Source organism: Embiotoca jacksoni, unplaced genomic scaffold, assembly GCF_022577435.1.
Source record: "Embiotoca jacksoni isolate LCO1_2020_lvr unplaced genomic scaffold, fEmbJac1.0.p SCAF_2, whole genome shotgun sequence".
Taxonomy (NCBI): domain Eukaryota; kingdom Metazoa; phylum Chordata; class Actinopteri; family Embiotocidae; genus Embiotoca; species Embiotoca jacksoni.
In genome coordinates, this window is record NW_027185340.1 from 24,958,389 (window position 1) to 24,978,334 (window position 19,946).

The 19,946-nt window shown below is 42.1% G+C and overlaps 1 protein-coding gene across 1 annotated transcript in view; it reads right to left on the minus strand.

The window, feature by feature from the left end:
* parp4 (poly (ADP-ribose) polymerase family, member 4) overlaps positions 1-19,946 on the minus strand; it is a 39,789-nt gene that overhangs the window by 8,897 nt on the left and 10,946 nt on the right. The window contains exons 11-29 of the mRNA XM_069155187.1: positions 17,016-17,147; positions 15,830-15,928; positions 15,488-15,671; positions 14,338-14,479; positions 13,878-14,023; positions 13,235-13,366; positions 10,916-11,002; positions 10,649-10,813; positions 10,401-10,447; positions 8,882-8,963; positions 8,603-8,740; positions 8,330-8,525; positions 8,149-8,219; positions 7,122-7,309; positions 6,514-6,613; positions 5,000-5,170; positions 3,342-3,422; positions 2,935-3,015; positions 2,751-2,846 (exon numbers count right to left, since the gene is read on the minus strand). Coding sequence (XP_069011288.1) covers positions 2,751-2,846; positions 2,935-3,015; positions 3,342-3,422; positions 5,000-5,170; positions 6,514-6,613; positions 7,122-7,309; positions 8,149-8,219; positions 8,330-8,525; positions 8,603-8,740; positions 8,882-8,963; positions 10,401-10,447; positions 10,649-10,813; positions 10,916-11,002; positions 13,235-13,366; positions 13,878-14,023; positions 14,338-14,479; positions 15,488-15,671; positions 15,830-15,928; positions 17,016-17,147 — 2,338 coding nt within the window. The remainder of the gene's footprint in view (positions 1-2,750; positions 2,847-2,934; positions 3,016-3,341; positions 3,423-4,999; positions 5,171-6,513; positions 6,614-7,121; positions 7,310-8,148; positions 8,220-8,329; positions 8,526-8,602; positions 8,741-8,881; positions 8,964-10,400; positions 10,448-10,648; positions 10,814-10,915; positions 11,003-13,234; positions 13,367-13,877; positions 14,024-14,337; positions 14,480-15,487; positions 15,672-15,829; positions 15,929-17,015; positions 17,148-19,946) is intronic.

Here is a 19,946-nt window from a genome sequence, read left to right on the forward strand (position 1 = left end):
CAGATCACCTTAGTAACCCAGATCACCTTAGTAACATAGATAATCTTAGTAACCCAGATCACCTTAGTAACATAGATAATCTTAATAATCCAGATCACCTTACTAACCCAGATCACCTTAGTAACATAGATAATCTTAGTAACCCAGATCACCTTAGTAACCCAGATCACCTTAGTAACATAGATAATCTTAGTAACCCAGATCACTTTAGTAACTCAGATCACCTTAGTAACATAGATAATCTTAGTAACATAGATAATCTTAGTAACCCAGATCACCTTAGTAACATAGATAATCTTAGTAACCTAGATCACCTTAGTAACCCAGATCACCTTAGTAACATAGATAATCTTAGTAACCCAGATCACCTTAGTAACATAGATAATCTTAGTAACATAGATAATCTTAATAACCCAGATCACTTTAGTAACCCAGATCACCTTAGTAACATAGATAATCTTAGTAACATAGATAATCTTAATAACCCAGATCACTTTAGTAACCCAGATCACCTTAGTAACATAGATAATCTTAGTAACATAGATAATCTTAATAACCCAGATCACTTTAGTAACCCAGATCACCTTAGTAACATAGATAATCTTAGTAACATAGATAATCTTAGTAACCCAGATCACCTTAGTAACCCAGATCACCTTAGTAACATAGATAATCTTAGTAACATAGATAATCTTAGTAACCCAGATCACCTTAGTAACCCAGATCACCTTAGTAACATAGATAATCTTAATAATCCAGATCACCTTACTAACCCAGATCACCTTAGTAACATAGATAATCTTAGTAACCCAGATCACCTTAGTAACCCAGATCACCTTAGTAACATAGATAATCTTAGTAACCCAGATCACCTTAGTAACCCAGATCACCTTAGTAACATAGATAATCTTAGTAACATAGATAATCTTAGTAACCCAGATCACCTTAGTAACCCAGATCACCTTAGTAACATAGATAATCTTAATAATCCAGATCACTTTAGTAACCCAGATCACCTTAGTAACCCAGATCACCTTAGTAACATAGATAATCTTAATAATCCAGATCACCTTAGTAACCCAGATCACCTTAGTAACATAGATAATCTTAGTAACCCAGATCACCTTAGTAACATAGATAATCTTAATAATCCAGATCACCTTACTAACCCAGATCACCTTAGTAACATAGATAATCTTAGTAACCCAGATCACCTTAGTAACCCAGATCACCTTAGTAACATAGATAATCTTAGTAACCCAGATCACTTTAGTAACTCAGATCACCTTAGTAACATAGATAATCTTAGTAACATAGATAATCTTAGTAACCCAGATCACCTTAGTAACATAGATAATCTTAGTAACCCAGATCACCTTAGTAACATAGATAATCTTAATAATCCAGATCACCTTAGTAACCCAGATCACCTTAGTAACATAGATAATCTTAATAATCCAGATCACCTTACTAACCCAGATCACCTTAGTAACATAGATAATCTTAGTAACCCAGATCACCTTAGTAACCCAGATCACCTTAGTAACATAGATAATCTTAGTAACATAGATAATCTTAGTAACCCAGATCACTTTAGTAACATAGATAATCTTAGTAACCCAGATCACCTTAGTAACATAGATAATCTTTGTAACCCAGATCACCTTAGTAACCCAGATCACCTTAGTAACATAGATAATCTTAATAATCCAGATCACTTTAGTAACCCAGATCACCTTAGTAACATAGATAATCTTAGTAACCCAGATCACCTTAGTAACCCAGATCACCTTAGTAACATAGATCACCTTAGTAACCCAGATCACCTTAGTAACCCAGATCACCTTAGTAACCCAGATCACCTTAGTAACTGATGGAAAAATAATGAACTCATCATACTTGTCAAATGTTTGTCTATCTGTTGCACAACATGGTTCTATAGTCTCAGTTACAACGTCTCTGTACCTTTATATTGTGACCTACGACCTCACTCAGTATTCTCTACAAAATCAGATATACAGAGGAAGTGGTGATGACTGTCAACTGTTTGTCACACTGTATATAAGATGAACTACGGAGAAGAGACTTCGAACAATGCTGGACATCTTTCTTTGAGTGTACATGTATTTGCTCCTTCTTGCAAGAATACATGTCCGATGTTTGATTTTGAATACAGCCTCAGTCATTTTTCTAACAGTAACCCAGGTCACCTTAGTAACCCAGATCACCTTAGTAACCCATATCAGATCACCTTAGTAACCCAGATCACCTTAGTAACACAGATCAGATCACCTTAGTAACCCAGATCACCTTAGTAACACAGATCAGATCACCTTAGTAACCCAGATCACAGGCCCCTGAAGCCTGGTTAAAACAGACACCTCTGAATGAAGGCTGTCTGCCTGCCTGCCTGCCTGCCTGCCTGCCTGCCAGTCTGCCAGTCTGTCTGTCTGTCTGTCTGCCTGCCTGCCTGCCTGCCTGCCTGCCTGTCTGTCTGTCTGCCTGTCTGTCTGCCAGTCTGTCCACCTGCCTATCTGTCTGTCTGTCTGTCTGCCTGCCAGTCTGTCTGTCTGTCTGTCTGCCTGTCTGTCTGTCTGTCTGTCTGTCTGTCTGTCTGCCTGTCTGCCTGCCTGCCAGTCTGTCTGTCTGTCTGTCTGCCTGCCTGCCTGCCTGTCTGCCTGTCTGCCTGTCTTGGTTTGCAACTTGTCTTGGTTGGAGTGAAGTGGGAGGGAGAGTGAGAGTGAACGAACCCGTTCCTCGATGGCCACAAAGCTGGTGAACTGAGACAGGATGGAGAACTCTTTGCTGAGATCGATGATGAAGGACTTCAGCTCCGCCTTCTTCACCTGTAAAACGTGAACATGTGACGCTCAGAGCGGAAGTGTAAACTGTAGTTCACTGACTCTCTTTGATCTGACTCAGCGACACACACACCTCGTGTCCAGTCTCACTGGTGTCCAGGCTTCCGTCTTCGTAGTCCTTGATGAGGGCCCTCGCTGTGAGCCTGTGAACAAACTGAGCAACCACCTCCGAGTCATCACCATGACAACCGCCCTGTGTCAACGATGTTACACAGCTTTGCTGTGCTTTTTACTGCATCTGTTACTGAGCTCCTGACTGAGCAATCAAAGTTACACCACTGGTCGGCTGAACGCAGCAACACCGAGTATCCCTTTCACATTAAAAGCCCTCATTTCAAATTAAAAGCTCACTCAGGTTTCATACTCGGCCCAGGGTTGTGCTGGGTTTTAACTCGGTTTGGCTTTATCTGGCTCATCAACTGACTTTATACACACACACTGCTGACTGTTGGGAGTGTGTGTGAGTGTGTGTGTTCTTACGGTGCCTCTGGTCTTCTGCAGCTCACTGGTGGACACCATGGTTCTCAGCTCCTGACCACTCAGGTTTCCCAGGAGGGTAGCCTGCACGATGCATCAATAACATCACAATCACAATCAGTTTATTGGCCAGGTTACAAGGAATTTGACTCCAGTTGTAGCTTCACTCTCAGTGTGCAAAAAACAAAAACAGACAGACATAAATAGACATATAAAACATAAATAGACATATATACAGCATAGAAATTAATATATACATATATACACCTAAACAATGGTGCAATTGCACCTAGTGCAACTGGTGCTGATGCAGAAGGGTGTAGTGAAAAAGGTCCAGTGATGTTGAACATGTTAAGTTAAGTGTTACATGTTAAGTGTTCAGCAGACACGAGAAAGAAAGACATCACGAGAAAAAAAGCTTCATAGCTTTGAATATATGAAGATCTAGTGTGTCCTACTGTAACTTTAATATTTGGCTACTGGTGAAATAAAACAAGCAACTTGACGATGTAACCTTGACCTCTAGGAAACTGTGATGTACATGATATTATTCATCATAAAAAGAATGCGATAAATCGATTAATGATAAAAGTTAAATAATCTTGTTTGATTAACAATAAAACACAAGCTCACAGTAAACATAGAAATACATTTAAAAACATTTACAAAAACATTTAAATGTCTTCTAGAGAATAGACCTGATGACTGTTTCAAAAATATCTGATCATATGTGTACTATATTATCATAAGAGAAACTCAGCTTTTGTGTTACAACTGTTCACCTCAAACATCCATCACAGAGGGCCGTTACCAAGGTAACGCACACAACACGGTCTGTTCGACTAATGAACCTTCAGTTTGGCACAACGAGCGTCCGCTGCAGATTGCTAAGATGTTGAAAACACGAGTATCATCAGATATCTTTGCTCATTGATGTCTTTGCTCATCAGATATCTTTGTTCATCAGATATCTTTGCTCATCAGACATCTTTGTTCATCAGATATCTTTGCTCATCAGATATCTTTGTTCATCAGATATCTTTGTTCCAACCAGACTGAGCTCGCTGAGCAGTTTAGTGTTTCTATATTCTGTATTTATTCAGTTGGAGACTAGAAATCCTCTCTGTTGCTAGGTGGTTGCTAAGGGTCCGACTACTTCCTGGAGTAGTGAACATTGCACGTTACATAAGAGTCGACTGATGCCACTGTTATATATTTACAGAGTGAATTGCTCCATAACATAAACACATTTAACTTGTATAACTGCAATATTACACTCGAAAATAACCGCCTCAGCCCTGACCGCATCACCGTCGTGCCAATAATGCTGTTAAAGCTCCCTCCAGTGTAATATTGCTTAACTGTAGTGTCAACTAACAGTATGCATGTGATGTCTTTAGAGGACATCTGTAAAGTGTTGCTGCAGAAAACCACCTGGGTTACACGCTCCCCCTCTAAATACATCGATCTCTGCACGGACATCAGTCACTGCATCACGCACCAACTCGAGTAACAGCAGGAAACTGTCCAATCACGGCTACACTGAGGGTGTCAGAGGGCGCTGGGTAGGAAATACTAAGAATTGAATCCAAGGCACGATCAAAGCAGAGTGGACACCACTGCATCTGCAAACTGTGATGGGGTTTGTATGAGGAATGTACCTGAGTGCAGTGCGGCACAAAGCCATAAACTAGAGTGTGGCAGTCGCTGAACAGAGCGGGCAGCTGCCTGGGGGCTTGCAGAGGAGGAGAGGCTGTTGTGTTGAACTGCTGCCACTTCACTGACACAGAGCTGCAGCCAGGAGACGCCATACGCTTCACCTGACATGCCACCTGCATGCAAAACACACAAGTGAACAGAGGTTATTTCATGTCAACATGTTTCTGTCACATTTTATGACCGTTCGTTGCATCAGAAACGCATCAGGAGAGGAAGAATCCTGCTGGGAAAAGGGTGAAGTCTTGAGATTCTGGGACAGGGTCAAATAAAGACTGGAAAAGTTGTGTAACGCTAAAAAAAACAACTGGTGGAACATCTGACAACTAATCAGGTTACCATAGCGACAGATCAGGAACATGATTGGGTATAAAAGATGATTTCAGAGAGGCAGAGTCTCTCAGCAGTGAAGATGGGGAGAGGTTCACCACTCTGTGAAAGACTGTGCTGGAAAATAGTTCAACAATCTAAGAATAATGTTCCTCAACATAAAACTACAAAGAATTAGTGGATTTCATCGTCTACGGTTCATAATATCATTAAAAGATTCAGAGAATCTGGAGAAATCTCTGAACACAAGGGACAAGGCTGGAAACCAATATTGGATGGTGGTGATCTTTGGGCCCTCAGGCAGCACTGCATTAAAAACACACTATTCTGGAGTGGAAATCACTGCATGGGCTCAGGAACACTTGTGGAAACCATCGTCTGTGAACACAGTTCATCGCTGCATCCACAAATGCAGGTTAAAACTCTCCAAAGAAGAAACCAGATAGAAACATGATCCAGAAACACCGCCGCCTTCTCTGGACCGAGATCATTGAAGATGGACTGAGGTGAAGTGGAAAACTGTCCTGAGGTCTGATGGATCACAATCTGAGATTCTGTTTGGAAATCATGGACGCTGCATCCTCCAGTTTAAAGAGGAGAGGGACCATCCAGCTTGTTATCAGCTCAGTTCTAAAGCCAGCATCTGTGATGGTACAGGGATGCATTAGTGCACACGGCATGGGTAGCTTGAACATCTGGAAGGAAGCATTAATGCTGAATGAAAATACAAAAAGGAGACCCTGAACTGTTGAGCAGCTGAAATCCTCTATCAGGCAAGAATGGGACCACATTTCACTTTCAAAACTCCAGAAACTGGTCTCCTCAGTTGTTAAATGTGGTGAACATGACCCTGTCACAACTTTTTGAGACGTGTTGCTGCCATCAAATTCAAAATGAGCAGATATTGTTCATATAATGGTAAAATTCTTCAATTTGAACATTGGACTGGTATTTATGGGATTTGCAAATCATTGCGGTCTGTTTTTATTTAGATTTCACACAGTGTCCCAACTTTTTTGGAAATGAGGTCGTAGATGTTGAATCCACAGAAAACAATAATGTCTAGCACAAATATCAAATCTGAAATCACAGCTAACTCTGGTTGTCTATGAATAATTAAAGGTCTCACCCTCTCAGCCCAGTTGTGTTTGGTTTTTGTGTCGAAGAACTCGTAAGCTCCGCCCCCTGCCTGGGCCAGGGCTCTCAGCATGTGCCGATTGGCTGTCGGACTGAAATGACAAAGAAACAGAAACACACACTTCTAAAATCTATGATGTGGGAGTCATTAAAGGTGCAATATGTAAGAAATTGCAATTTAAAAATTATCCAAGAAGTAGTACATTATGACACAGAGAAGAGAAATCTATTGAAGGTAGCGGTCTTTAGTGCAGCTTCAAACGCTTCAAACAGCATTACTGTATTTACTGTACTATTTTCCTGTCTTACTAAAAACGGAGATAAGCTAGCTATAAAAAAGCTAACTACAAACTAACAGCAAACGGCGATACTCTGAGAGACTGCCTCCATGCTACACTGACTCACTGTCGCCTCCTAACGTAGTAATACACAACTTTAAACATTAAACCTGAAAGGCTCATGGAGTTTGGACCTAAAAGCTTTTTCTTTTATTAAATCTGTCTGTCTGACTGAACAAAACAATATGAGAAAGACATTTTAAGGGTTTGTGGTGCTGCTGGACACTTGAACAACCCGCCGGCGCCCTTCGACCCGTCACACCTGAGGCCGCAGGTGAACAGGCGGCTGTGCTGAGCATTGTCTCTGAGCAGCTGCAAGGTGAGCTCTGCGTGTTGGATGTGTCCGTCCGACAGCAGCAGCAGGTTCCTGATGCCGCGTGACGGAGGCAGCAGGCTCAGAGCTCGCAGGGGCCGCCACAGCTCAGTGCTGCCCCCTACTGGAGGCGAACGCTGTGGGGAGGGAGAGACACTGGGAATGATATCTTTGACCACTTGAGATGTACTGACAGACTGTTGGTGGAAGAGCTGCAGGTGCTGAACACTGACAAACTCCATTAGGATGGTTCAGTAGAGCTTCATCAGTGTCTGTGTGGTGGGATTAAAAAAAAGGAGAAGATTCTGAAGGAGGGCACAAAGCAAGCAGCTGTACGACAATCTAACCTCACAGTTGATCATATAATGCTGCTAGTATGGTGTTTACCTATATATACAGTATATAGTAGTAGTGTTTACCTGTATTTACAGTATATAGTAGTGTTTACCTGTATATACAGTATATAGTAGTAGTGTTTACCTGTATTTACAGTATATAGAGTGTTTACCTGTATATACAGTATATAGTAGTAGTGTTTACCTGTATATACAGCATACAGTAGTAGTGTTTCCCTGTATATACAGTATATAGTAGTAGTGTTTACCTGTATATACAGCATACAGTAGTAGTGTTTCCCTGTATATACAGTATATAGTAGTAGTGTTTACCTGTATATACAGTATATAGTAGAGTTATAAATCTCGTTGAGATTATCTCCTACATTCACACAGGAAATTCATGACATTGCTTAGAATCTATTTCCTGTGCTTGAAGTGCAGTAAAATGTGTAACGTGCAGTGATGTACAGACTTCAGCATTAAATAACTAATATAGACGTTCTCGAGCTTGTTGGAGGTTCATCATATGAATCATTAGGAATATGGTCAGAAAATGATGAATCATCTGACTGGTATTTTAAAATGCTTCGATGTCAGAGCTGAGCAGCGGCTGCTCGGAGGAACCCGACCTCACTGACCTGGATGAAGCTCTCGGCTGCCTGATGACCTTCAGAGACCGGCCGCGCTATCAGGAAAGCGTCCGTGTGATCTGACGGCCAGACACACAAAATTAGAATCTCTGAGGATCGATTGAACATGTGGCACTCACGGCTAGACAGGCTGGACCTCACGGTGTGGTATTCAAAGCAGAAGACGGACCTGTGCCAAACAAAGTGACGTTGAGTCGGAGGTGGTGGTGGAGGTGGAGGTTCTTGAGGACCTGCAGGGCGACTCTCCGCGCTGCGCCGAGGGACGCTCCCTTCATGGACTCAGAGGTGTCCAACAACAGGACGACCTCATCGGCTGCTGAACTGGAGCTGGCCTCAAAGTCCGGATAGAAAACCAGCATGCAGGCCTGGAGGAGAGCAGGAGAGAGCTGAGAGGAGGTGGCGTCAGGAGGAGATGAAGAGACGAGGGCAGACGCACACAGACCTGGCTGTCCTTGTCCGGGTGGTTTTCCACCCACATCCTGGGCAGGTGGACGTCAGACAGAGAGACGGACAGCTGGAAACCATCCGGACCCATCGTCTCCCCCGGCAACACGCTCAGCACCGCCTTACAGGCCGTTTTCTGATTGCACACACAGGGTTGGTGTTAGGGTTAGTATCTCTCTTCAGAAACACAACCCTGAAAGGTAAAGACTTCTCTGTCCCTGCCTCAGCGGGTTGTGGAGGTTTCGTCTGACTTCTACAGGAAGCTGATCAAACCCACCTTGATCTTGACCCTGTGAGTGAAACACTGCAGGCTGCGGATCTCGTGAGGCATCTCCAGGGACATGTCCAGGCTGAACTCTCTGACAGGACACACAACAGCTCATTATATAAGTTTGATCCAATTATATTTTTACCACTTCTGTATTATTACTAAAGAATCATTTCTTATCGCACAGAGAAAAATAATAAATTCAGGACAGCATTAAAACAGATTTATATTTTAAATGGAACAAAGGAGAGTTTCAACAGATGCAACAATAAAATTTGAAACAGTAAAGTATTAAACAGTAAAGTCACCACAAACTTATTAATATCTCACTGGAGAGGAATTTAAAAAGGTCAATAAGATCATTATTATTACTGATATATTTCTCCTGTTCTCCTCCTCGTGTCCTCTGTCCTCCAGCGTTTGACTAGCTGTTATAAACATTCCTCCTCTGAACTGGTGATGTCATTAGAAGCTGAGTTTGTTTCCATGGTAACAACATGTGATCTGACCCCCCTTAAACAGGAGTCTCCAGGAGTTTTCTCACGTCTACACTGACAATCAAACTACAGCGCAGCGAGTATTCAGTCCGAATCCACCAAACAACCGGTGGCTCGAAGCGTTACCGAGAAAATCAAAGTGTAAGTTGAGTAGGAATTATATTTCACTGCTTTTTTATTCTATTGAGGCTTAGAGGTGAAAAAAGCAGTGAAATGTCCCTTTTTAATTTGTACAAATAGAATAAAGGTTTCCTAAAGTAGAAAATGTATTTCAGAGTTCATGTTTCATCTAAAGCGTCTGAGATGCTTTAACAACATTAAGAGGACAATGAGTGGCTCAAAGCTGTCAGTCAGGTTTCCCTTAACCTTTCCCTGAAGTACTGAATCAGAAGCGAACGTCTGCGTCGTGGATGAAACGTAGCAGCCGGAACCGAACCGAAGCACAAGACCATGGGACTCAGGTCGTTTCATACAGAGAGATGTCCGAGTTCAAAGATGGATCGGTGCAAAATACTTTGTCCCGGAGAAAAGTTCTGAAAGTTCTGCTGCTTGTTTTGATGTCGTCGAGTCATCTGGACTTCGGTCTCGAGGGGTTTGAAAATTGCTGAAGAAGTTAGTAACGATACGACTGTCCTCCCTGCGGCAGTGAAACACTTTCAAACAGTTTGGATGTTTTCTGTCTTCCTCCTCAGACGCTGTCATTTTCATTTCTGCTGTTGTGAAATTATTCTTTAGAATTTTTGGTTCCATCTCTGCTTTCTTCACGATAACGCTGCCAACAAATGGTGTCCTTTGATGGAGAAATGTGGAGGTGGCAACATGTTAACACGCCTGTCGAATGATTCTCATTCACGAACACACTAAACTGACACAGGGATCAAATAAAAACATTTCTCCACACATATTAGTGAATGAGACCTGGTGGACCTTGAAAATCATTTTTCTCTCCAGCAACTTGCATCACTGCAAAGGTCCAAGTCTGTGATGAATAATTCTGAACAAATCTACGGAGGAGAAGATGAGCGTCTCACCTGGTACCTGCAGCCTCGTCGGTCACACACACCTTCTCCACGGAAACCTGTCGGGAGACAGGAGACAAAAAAAACAACAAGGTACAGTCACGTGTGAATCACAAGACAGAAGAGTCCACCAGTCCCAGCAGGCGTCCTGCTCCTCCACAGGTCTCTGCGGAGCTGATGACAACAAACAGATAAACAGAGCAGCTTCATACGTGTGGCTGTCACAGACATTTGATTTGTTGTAAGGAGGCTCCTCCCACCTGCGTGGTCTGGTTGAGGGCGGCGCTCTGCTGCCACGGGGCCACGCTCCCCGGCAGAGAGAACAGGACGTTACCATCCCGGACAGTCAGCTCAGACACCAGGGTGACTTTGATGAGGACGGAGGCGGCGGGCGGCAGGTTCCCCACACTGATGGTGAACACATCCTGCAGCGGCAATGGAGAGTCAGCTTTTATTTCACGTTCATGACATGCTGCTGTGATAACTCATCGGTCGGGGGGGGGGGCACGAGGGGATGGTTGACATACGGGGGCGTCCTGGTCCATCATGTAGGCGCCGTGGCCGCTCTCGATTGCCTCTTTGTACTCCCTGCGAGCTCGCTCTTTCTCTCTCACCTGAGGTCCAAACAAATAAACACAGTTGGATCGTGCAAATGATCCAAAATGTTTTACACAAAATGTTTCCAGTTGCTGGGCAGCATGTCAGAAAAGAGCAGCAGCGACCGCACACATGGTGTCGCTTCCTGTGTTCAAAATGACGTATTTCCCTCAGGAAATGTGCACTACATTGCACATTTATTTTGCACCTGATTTTACTGAGAGTAACTGTGTCACTGACATCAGGTACTAATCGCTCTGTTTAAATGAGGTGTTTGTGTGTTCAAGTGATTCCAGCCATGAAAAAACAGAACGACCGCCAAAGCAAAAGGAAATCTGATCCCATTGAAATGAAGAAATATGAATATAACAAGAACAAAACTCAAAATGGGAAGATTATCAGTGAGAAAGTCGATTCAGTGGGAAAAACAAAAAGACAAATATAATAACTTAATAATAAAATGTTGGCAAACAAAGCAGGAGGATGAGATCCAGCACCCAGGACAGAGACGCAACCAGGACCCGGGACAGAGACGTCTGACTAGCGGGACTGGTGGGAGATCCAAGCAGCGATACGCTGGGATGACACAGATGCAGGAAAATGCTGAGTCGTGAAGTTCTGTCATTGCTAGTATTATATAGCTCCTCCTTGTTGTTGGATGTTAATCATCATTCAGTTCATTCAATAACTCAGAAATGTGATCTCTGGACAAACGACATCAGAAATGTTTAACGGGTGTAAAACCTCGTTCTCTACGTCTTCTCTGGTTTCCTGCGTCTCCTTCACAATAAGAGCAGCTGTCTCTCCTGATGTTCATCTGATTAAAACCTTCAGTCGTACTAAAATACACAACAATCACTTCTCCTGTCAGGTTTACTGTGTAATTCTTGAGTCGTGTTGTTTCAAACAGCACACGTCTGTTCTGCACTGACAGGAAATGACCTCATCATGTGAACACGTCTGCCTCTAAAATATCTGCAGCTTTAATTATTTTACCCAGAAATCAGCTTGTTTTTGTGTCCTCTGTTTAACACTCAATAAACACACTGATTCTTCTGTCCAGCAGCAGCAGGAACAGCTGCAGCTTCCTCACGCCTTATTTTGAAAATGCTTTCACACTTCTTTTTTTGACTATTTTGAGTGCATCGTCCTGCTCCTCCACAGGTCTCTGCTGAGCTGATGACAACAAACAGATAAACAGAGCAGCTTCATACATGCGGCTGTCACACACATTTGATTTGTTGTAAGGAGGCTCCTCCCACCTGTGTGGTCTGGTTGAAGGCGGCGCTCTGCTGCTCTACAAGTACCAACTTGTAGTCAGAAATCACGATCTTGCGATCACAAGAATTAACATAGATTCAAGCAAATGCTGCAATATTTTAAGGAGCTTCCAATTTTTTTTTTAAATTCTCGCAATTTTTCCACAGAAAAAGTCATCATGAGAACCTGTGCTGAAAGTATTAACATAATAAAGAAAGTATTTTAAAACAAAACTCACTTTTCAAACAAAAATAAGTCTGCTCCTGTTTTCATCTCCAAATAAAACTGTTCACCGGAGAAACAGCAACAAGAGGAGAAACAGGAAGTGACGGGGTTTGTGGGAAATGTGTTCTTCACATTAAAATGATGATTACATGTTTCTGATCAGAGGAAGTGATTCCATATTACTGGATGTTAAATGAGTTTCCTCCACACGTCCAGTTGTCAGAGACGTCTCTTTGTTGGTTTCATCCAGCAGGTCTATGTGTTGAATGAACATGAATTAAACAGCATCTAAAGCTCTTATTTTGACAGCTGATGTCGTCCTTGTTTCTATATTCCAGTCACAGACGGTCTGTTCTGGAACTACAATATTTCTGTGATCTGCAGCATGATTATTATCACAGGAACTGATTACATATTTATGTATTATCAGGTAGTGCCTAAAAAATAATCAAATTTTTCTTTCTCGACTTGCAATTTATGCAAAAATCTCACTTAAAATGCGAAAAGATATTACATCCAATTTTGGAGAAATTCCAACAAAAATCGAACATCTTTGATCGCAACAATCAGAAAAACGTGTAGTGACGGTGTAGTGAACAGCATGTTGGTGTGGTGACGGTGTAGTGAACAGCATGTTGGTGTGGTGACGGTGTAGTGAACAGCATGTTGGTGTGGTGACGGTGTAGTGAACAGCATGTTGGTGTGGTGACGGTGTAGTGAACAGCATGTTGGTGTGGTGACGGTGTGAACGAGGAGAAGCTCACCTGTCCCACCACACGTTTCCCTCCGATGAAAGCTTCAAACCCACAAACCGCTGCGCAGCCGTCCAGCGGGAACACGTACTTGGCCTCGATGGCCACGGCGCACCGGTTGGTGTATTTCTGGAAAATGATGACCTAATGGTGGACAGGAGAGACATTTAATGGACGGATGAGGGACACCGAGCGGTGGACTGGTCTCCAGGGACATCCCCACCTGTTGTCACCTGGAATAACTGCTCTGCAAACAAATACTGTTATTATCACTTCTGTTTGTAACTATAATTATGATCTGCTGAAGTTATAACGTGTTCACCGATATATCATCTGTGTTAGATTAGATTCAGACTGTCGTCCTGATTCGTGTGAGAAGATCCAGAATATTCATCATCATCATCATCCACGTTTCCTCCTCTCCTCTCCTGCATAACTTCACTCCCAAAGTCACCAAGAAGCTTGAGAGTAGTTGGTGTCCCACCATTTTTTGTTAACATAGAGAAACATGACTGTCGGTGCTCTACCTGACACATAAATTAGTAACCGACTGGAACATCCCGTCCACATGTCTGATGCACTTCAGGAGCACCAATCCAACTTCAGAAAACTGATCACCAACCTAACTGAGGGAACAAGAGCATTAATGTTTCACCTGAGAGAGCAGGTCCATCAGTCTGCACTTCACGTGGACGGCCTGCAGGGGGAGCTGCTGACCACAGCTGTCCAACAGTCCAGCAGCAACATCTGCCAGAGGGTTTTTAACGTATTCAACCCCATTATCATCATCTGGACCCAGCCCTACACACACACACACACACACACACACACACACACACACACACACACACACACACACACACACACACACACACACACACACACAATGAATGCCAATGTTCAGTTATGTGACAGCGTGCAGAGATTTTAGCATTTAAAATCTTTAGTCACACGAAACACTCAAACTCTACTTTGTTTTTATTTTTTTAAATTTTCCGACAGTGTAAAGTGAAACACTGCAGAATTATATTTGGACTGTATTCTTTAAAAAATACAGCATGTAACAACATCAGCATGTTTAATGTCAGATTGGAGGTGTGCAGGTGTCGGGTCACCTCGGTCAGCAGAGGACACACACTGATCAGCTGACATGTCCAGAGCAGGACTGAAGGTCTTCGGTTGGTCTCCCTCGATGCTGAACTGAACCACATACTTAAGTCTCACCTGATCAGGACTGTAGACCACATACTCATCATCCTGGAGCACACAGACGTGTACATGTGTTAGTGCTGATTACAGTACAACCATAATCAGTTTGACAGACTGCCTTAATATTACAAGTGTGACATGACTTGATTATACAACCAGTGGTTCCGACCCAAAGATCTGATTGGTCAAATCATCATGACATCACAACCTGCTCGTCACTAGAAATATCTTTTCACCTCCTCAATGGGAAAATATGATAAGAATAGAATTTCATATAATAAGTAATATAATGTAGTTTCTACTTGTTATAGATCTATATAGACCAATTTGGTGAAGTCGGGTCTCTTTTGGTCCTTTTTGGTCGCTCCGAGCACCCGTACCGTAACACCACAGATAGTCACGCACTTACAATCCTAGAGGAGGCTAACTGGACCAGTTTGATTTGAACACATGACGCGGAGCTAAAATGTTAAAAACACATGAGTCCATGGATATCTTTGTTCATAAGATATCTTTGTTCATCAGATATCTTTGTTCCTCAGATATCTTTGTTCACCAGATATCTTTGTTCCAACCAGACTGCGCTAGCTGAGCAGTTTAGTGTTTCTATGTTCTGTATTTATTCAGTGGGAGACAAGAAATCCTCTCTGTTGCTATGTGGTTGCTAAGGGTCCGACTACTTCCTGGAGTAGTAAACATGGAGTACGTTACATAAGAGTCTACTGACGCGACTGATTGTTTTCCAGTTGTTAGTCATACCCCATGTGTTGCCATTGGAACTGAGATCGCAGTCACAAAAAGTTTAATATTTAGAGAGTGAACTGCTCCACAATATGAACACATGTAGATGACATGTTTTATTTAGTTGCTAACTTTTTGTATAATAACATTATTACACTGGAGGCTGTTTTAACGTCATTATTATTATGAACTTAAATCACACCCTCTCATGTAATTTTGCTTCATTGCATCATTCGTCATTTTGAGATGGAAAAATTTAAATAAAACATATTTTTACTTTACTTTAGGGACCCATTAACACTCATGGACTCCTACCTCAAACTCAGAGTGAGTGTTCACAGTGCGTCGCACGCCGTGCACGCTGTGGTGTCCCTCTGGAGGCTGCGTCAGTGTGATGTCCCTCTTGTGGACGTCTTTGCATTGTCCCAACGCCACATCACACACTACCAGCAGCCGAGAACCATCTGTCACGCTGGGTTTGGAGTATTTCAAACTGCCGCTGCATGAAGAATGTAGTAGAAGAAGAATGAGTCCTGGAAATCATCTGAAACAGTTTGTTTTTGATGTTTCACGACAATAAAAGGAAAACGTATAAATCAAGTTACCTCATATAACTCACACAGTGTGGTTATTTTTATAGATTATAAACCCACCTACCTCACAGCATCACTGAAGTAGATTCCACTGCCCAGATTGCCAACATCAGTTCTCTCTATCCCATGATGCTCCACTCCAACACGGGGTAGCAGCAGACCACTAGAGAGGGAATGAAATAAGATCTACTAATAAATCAATTCACATTGATCAATTGATCATTTAGAGTGGAAATCACTGCATGGGCTCAGGAACACTTGTGAAAACCATCGTCTGTGAACACAGTTCATCGCTGCGTCCACAAATGCAGGTTAAAACTCTCCAAAGAAGAAACCAGATAGAAACATGATCCAGAAATACCGCCGCCTTCTCTGGACCGAGATCATTGAAGATGGACTGAGGTGAAGTGGAAAACTGTCCTGAGGTCTGATGGATCACAATCTGAGATTCTGTTTGGAAATCATGGACGCTGCATCCTCCAGGTTAAAGAGGAGAGGGACCATCCAGCTTGTTATCAGCTCATTTCTAAAGCCAGCATCTGTGATGGTACAGGATGCATTAGTGCACATGGCATGGGTAGTCCGGCTGATAAACTGGCCTCATGCAGTCCAGACCTGTCTACCATTAAAAACATCTGGAGCATCATGACATGAAAAATACAACAAAAGAGACCCTGAACTGTTAAGCAGCTGAAATCCTCTATTAGGCAAGAATGGGACCACATTTCACTTTCAAAACTCCAGAAACTGGTCTCCTCAGTTCTCAAATGTTTAGTGTTGTTTAAAAAAGAGGTGATGCAGCACAGTGGCGAACATGATCATATCACAAGTTTTTTGAGACATTTTGCTGCCATCAAATTCAAAATAAGCACATATTTTTCATAAAACAGAACAATTTCGATTCTATTTTCAGTTAAATATGAGTTTACATGATTTGCAAATCATGGCATTCTGTTTTTTTTATTTACATTTACTTCATTACTTCACTTTACTCCCTTAATTCAGACAATTTGGCTTTTAAAAGTCAAAAAGTAAATTTAAAAGGGATTTTATTTGGATTTTGTTTTGTTTTTGTGAACAAATAGAAATAAATATATTACAGCAATGTAAGGATGGACTGGTTGAAATGGGATGCTCATCTTCATGGACACTATGAAGAAAATACAAACGTTCGATACATAAATTATAGTCAATATATTTTCTAAATGAGAGGACAATTTTATCATGAAGATTTAAGTTTGTGATCTCACCGAGATAGGATTCCCACAAAGTTGTTGGGACTGGAGGAATGGAGGAGTGGCTTAATGTTCCCGAACTCGCTCCTAAAGGTCTGAAGCTCCACCCCTCTGTTGATGCGCAGAACCTGCTGGATCTGCACATTGCTGCAACACACAGAAGCATGGCACGTCTGAGAAGCTACATATTTAGAAGTGTGAGGATGGCCACTACGCCTACACAAAGATTAAAAACCTAGACAACACTGTCAGGCGACATACATTATGATTTGGCGATATATAAATAAAACGGAATTATGGGTCGTCCGGCCATCTACTCAGAGTGGTCCGGTTCTGCCACAATCAGAAGAGAGCTGATCCTCTTATCAATGCTGTGGTCCTGAATGATGGCATCTCAACTCAACACAGCTTTATTCATTGAAGGCTGCAGCCCACAGTGCTTCACAGCAGAGCAACACACATAGAAAAGCAAACAAATCAACAGGAAAACAAACAGAACAACAAGATTAAAACTGCAAGCAGTGATATGCGGGCCCTCACATGCTGCACGTTTTTTCTTGTTCTCGTTCCTATTCTTTAAAAAAATTGCCTTTTTTGGCGGCTTTAACATACTCAAAACACATGAAAGTTGGTGCCTGACGCATGTGCAAAGTTTCGTGAGGTTTGGAGCATCGTTTGACCTTAAACATCAACTTCCTGTGTCATGGCGAAACATCCAACTTTGCTGCATCTTTTAACAACTTTTAATCCCAAAGGTGTTCGGATTTAAAATAAATTTAAAGTTAAGTGGCCGGTGTGGAAATTCTCTTGCTTAAATTGCCATAAGTAGCCTACATCAGTACAGCAGCACTTATAAAAGCTTGTAAACATCATTTCCTCTCAGTTTTTCTTTCTTCACCGCAGCAGAAAAGCGATACAAAACTTTGCCAGGAAAATGAAACGCATGAGCCAACCCTCTTTACGTGGAGAGGCCACCAATGACAGATGGCATACTGAAGATGAAACCGCAGTTACTATTGAACCGGTCCAAGATTTTACGGAGCGGGAATCGGACTCCCCTCAGCCAACCAAAGCAGCCGAGGCTGACACGGCTCAGTCTGAAGACAAGGACGAACTGAGTTTTCACAGTTGCTCTTCAGATATGGTAGTTGGACCATCACCAGATGTCCCCGAGGTCGAGGTCATCGCGCCTCTGACAGCTGAGGCGGTAGCTTTTTCTACATCTGTGGACAAACGTGAACAGAAAGCAACAACGAAGAAATACCAGTTCAAACGCTCGGTGAGGGCTCTGGTTAAGACGCTGGTTCTGCGGGGCGCTAGCTGGAGCCTCACTAAAACACAAACTGATGACATCAGTGCACGACTGTTCGACAAAGTCTGGGCTGATGTTCAGAGTGAAAATCCTTTTGTCCCCGAGAAAAGTTAGTCGGCCTCGACGAGGTGATTCCTGACATCGAGTTGAACAATGAAGACACTTCCCTCCCCATTGTTCGTTCAATCAGAGATCGCCTGATGAAGGCAAAATCGGAAGAACCATTCGTCAACTTTTTTGAAACATGAAATTAAGAAAGAGCATACGTTTTTTTTTTTTTAATAAAACAATACAATTTCTTAGTTTCAACATGTATATGTTGTTTTCAGTCTAGTTTTAATTAAAAATGGGCTTCCAGGATTTCCAAATCATCTTAATTGGTTTATATATACATTTTACACAGTGTCCCAACTTTTTGGAAAACAGGGTTGTGAATAAAGAGACTCAAAACAACCGCTTGCATTTCAAAATAATGTAATTAATGAGATTGAACTGTGACTCTCAAACTGTCTGCCAGGCCATGGGCACACCGTTCGACGAAAACAAATTCTTTTGACAACTTTTTATCTCCCAGGTGTTAAGATAGGACAGACAAAATTTCAAGTTGGTCCGACAAAATCTGTAGGAGGAGTTCGCTAAAATACAACATGTGCAAATTGCCAAAAATGGCAAGTAAATTAAAAATGCCGGACTTCCTGTTAAGTTGAGGTCTTGGTGCAGTGGAACTTTTTTGTACATTTAGTGTGATACACGTGTCCACCGAATTTCGTGCATGTAGATAAATGTAGCCGCCATGCTGCAGTTTAGGGGGCGCTATCGAGCCATTTGGCCACGCCCACTCGCGACTCCACTAAAATATGTAAATGTTCACTAGGAGTGATGCGTGTGCCATCTTCCATGAATTTTTGAGCATGTTAAAGCCGCCAAATAGGTAATTTATTTTTGAGGAGAATAGACAATAACGCGTAATAATTCCATGAATAACTCCAGGGCTTTCACACCTTTGGTGCTCAGGCCCTAATAAGGTAAAACTAGTCAAAATGGAGGTTAAATAAAATGAAGAACTTAAAATTGCAGCAATAAAACAACGTTGTCAGAATCAATAAATAACATTCTGAAAAGTAAAGAAAAACACCAGGAATGAAAACAATAATTACAATTTAAAATCAGGATGATAAACATCACAGAAGGCCAGATTAAATAGATACGTCTTTAGTTTTCTTTTAAAAACACTCATTCTGATGTCCAGAGTTAATAACAGGAGAAAGCGCTCTCACCACACCTACTGTGGGACATGAGGAATATTTAAAAGGAAAGCAGAGCAGGACCTCGATGTGGCAGGAACATAAAACGAGCCCAGATCACTGATGTAGGAGGAGCAGGAACATTCAAAGCTTCCTAAACGAATAAAAGACATTTAAAATCAATTGTAAAAGACAGGCAGCCGATGCAGAGCTTGGAGGGTTTAATCTGTGGGCTGATGTCTTCCCTTCTCTGGTTCTTGTTAAAACTGGCTGCTGCCTTCTGAACACTCTGTAGTTTCCTTTTTGACTGTTTATTGGTAAACTGGTGAAACAGGAGTTACAATAATCTGAGCGGCTGGAAACAAAAGCGCGAGTGAGTGTTTCGGGTTC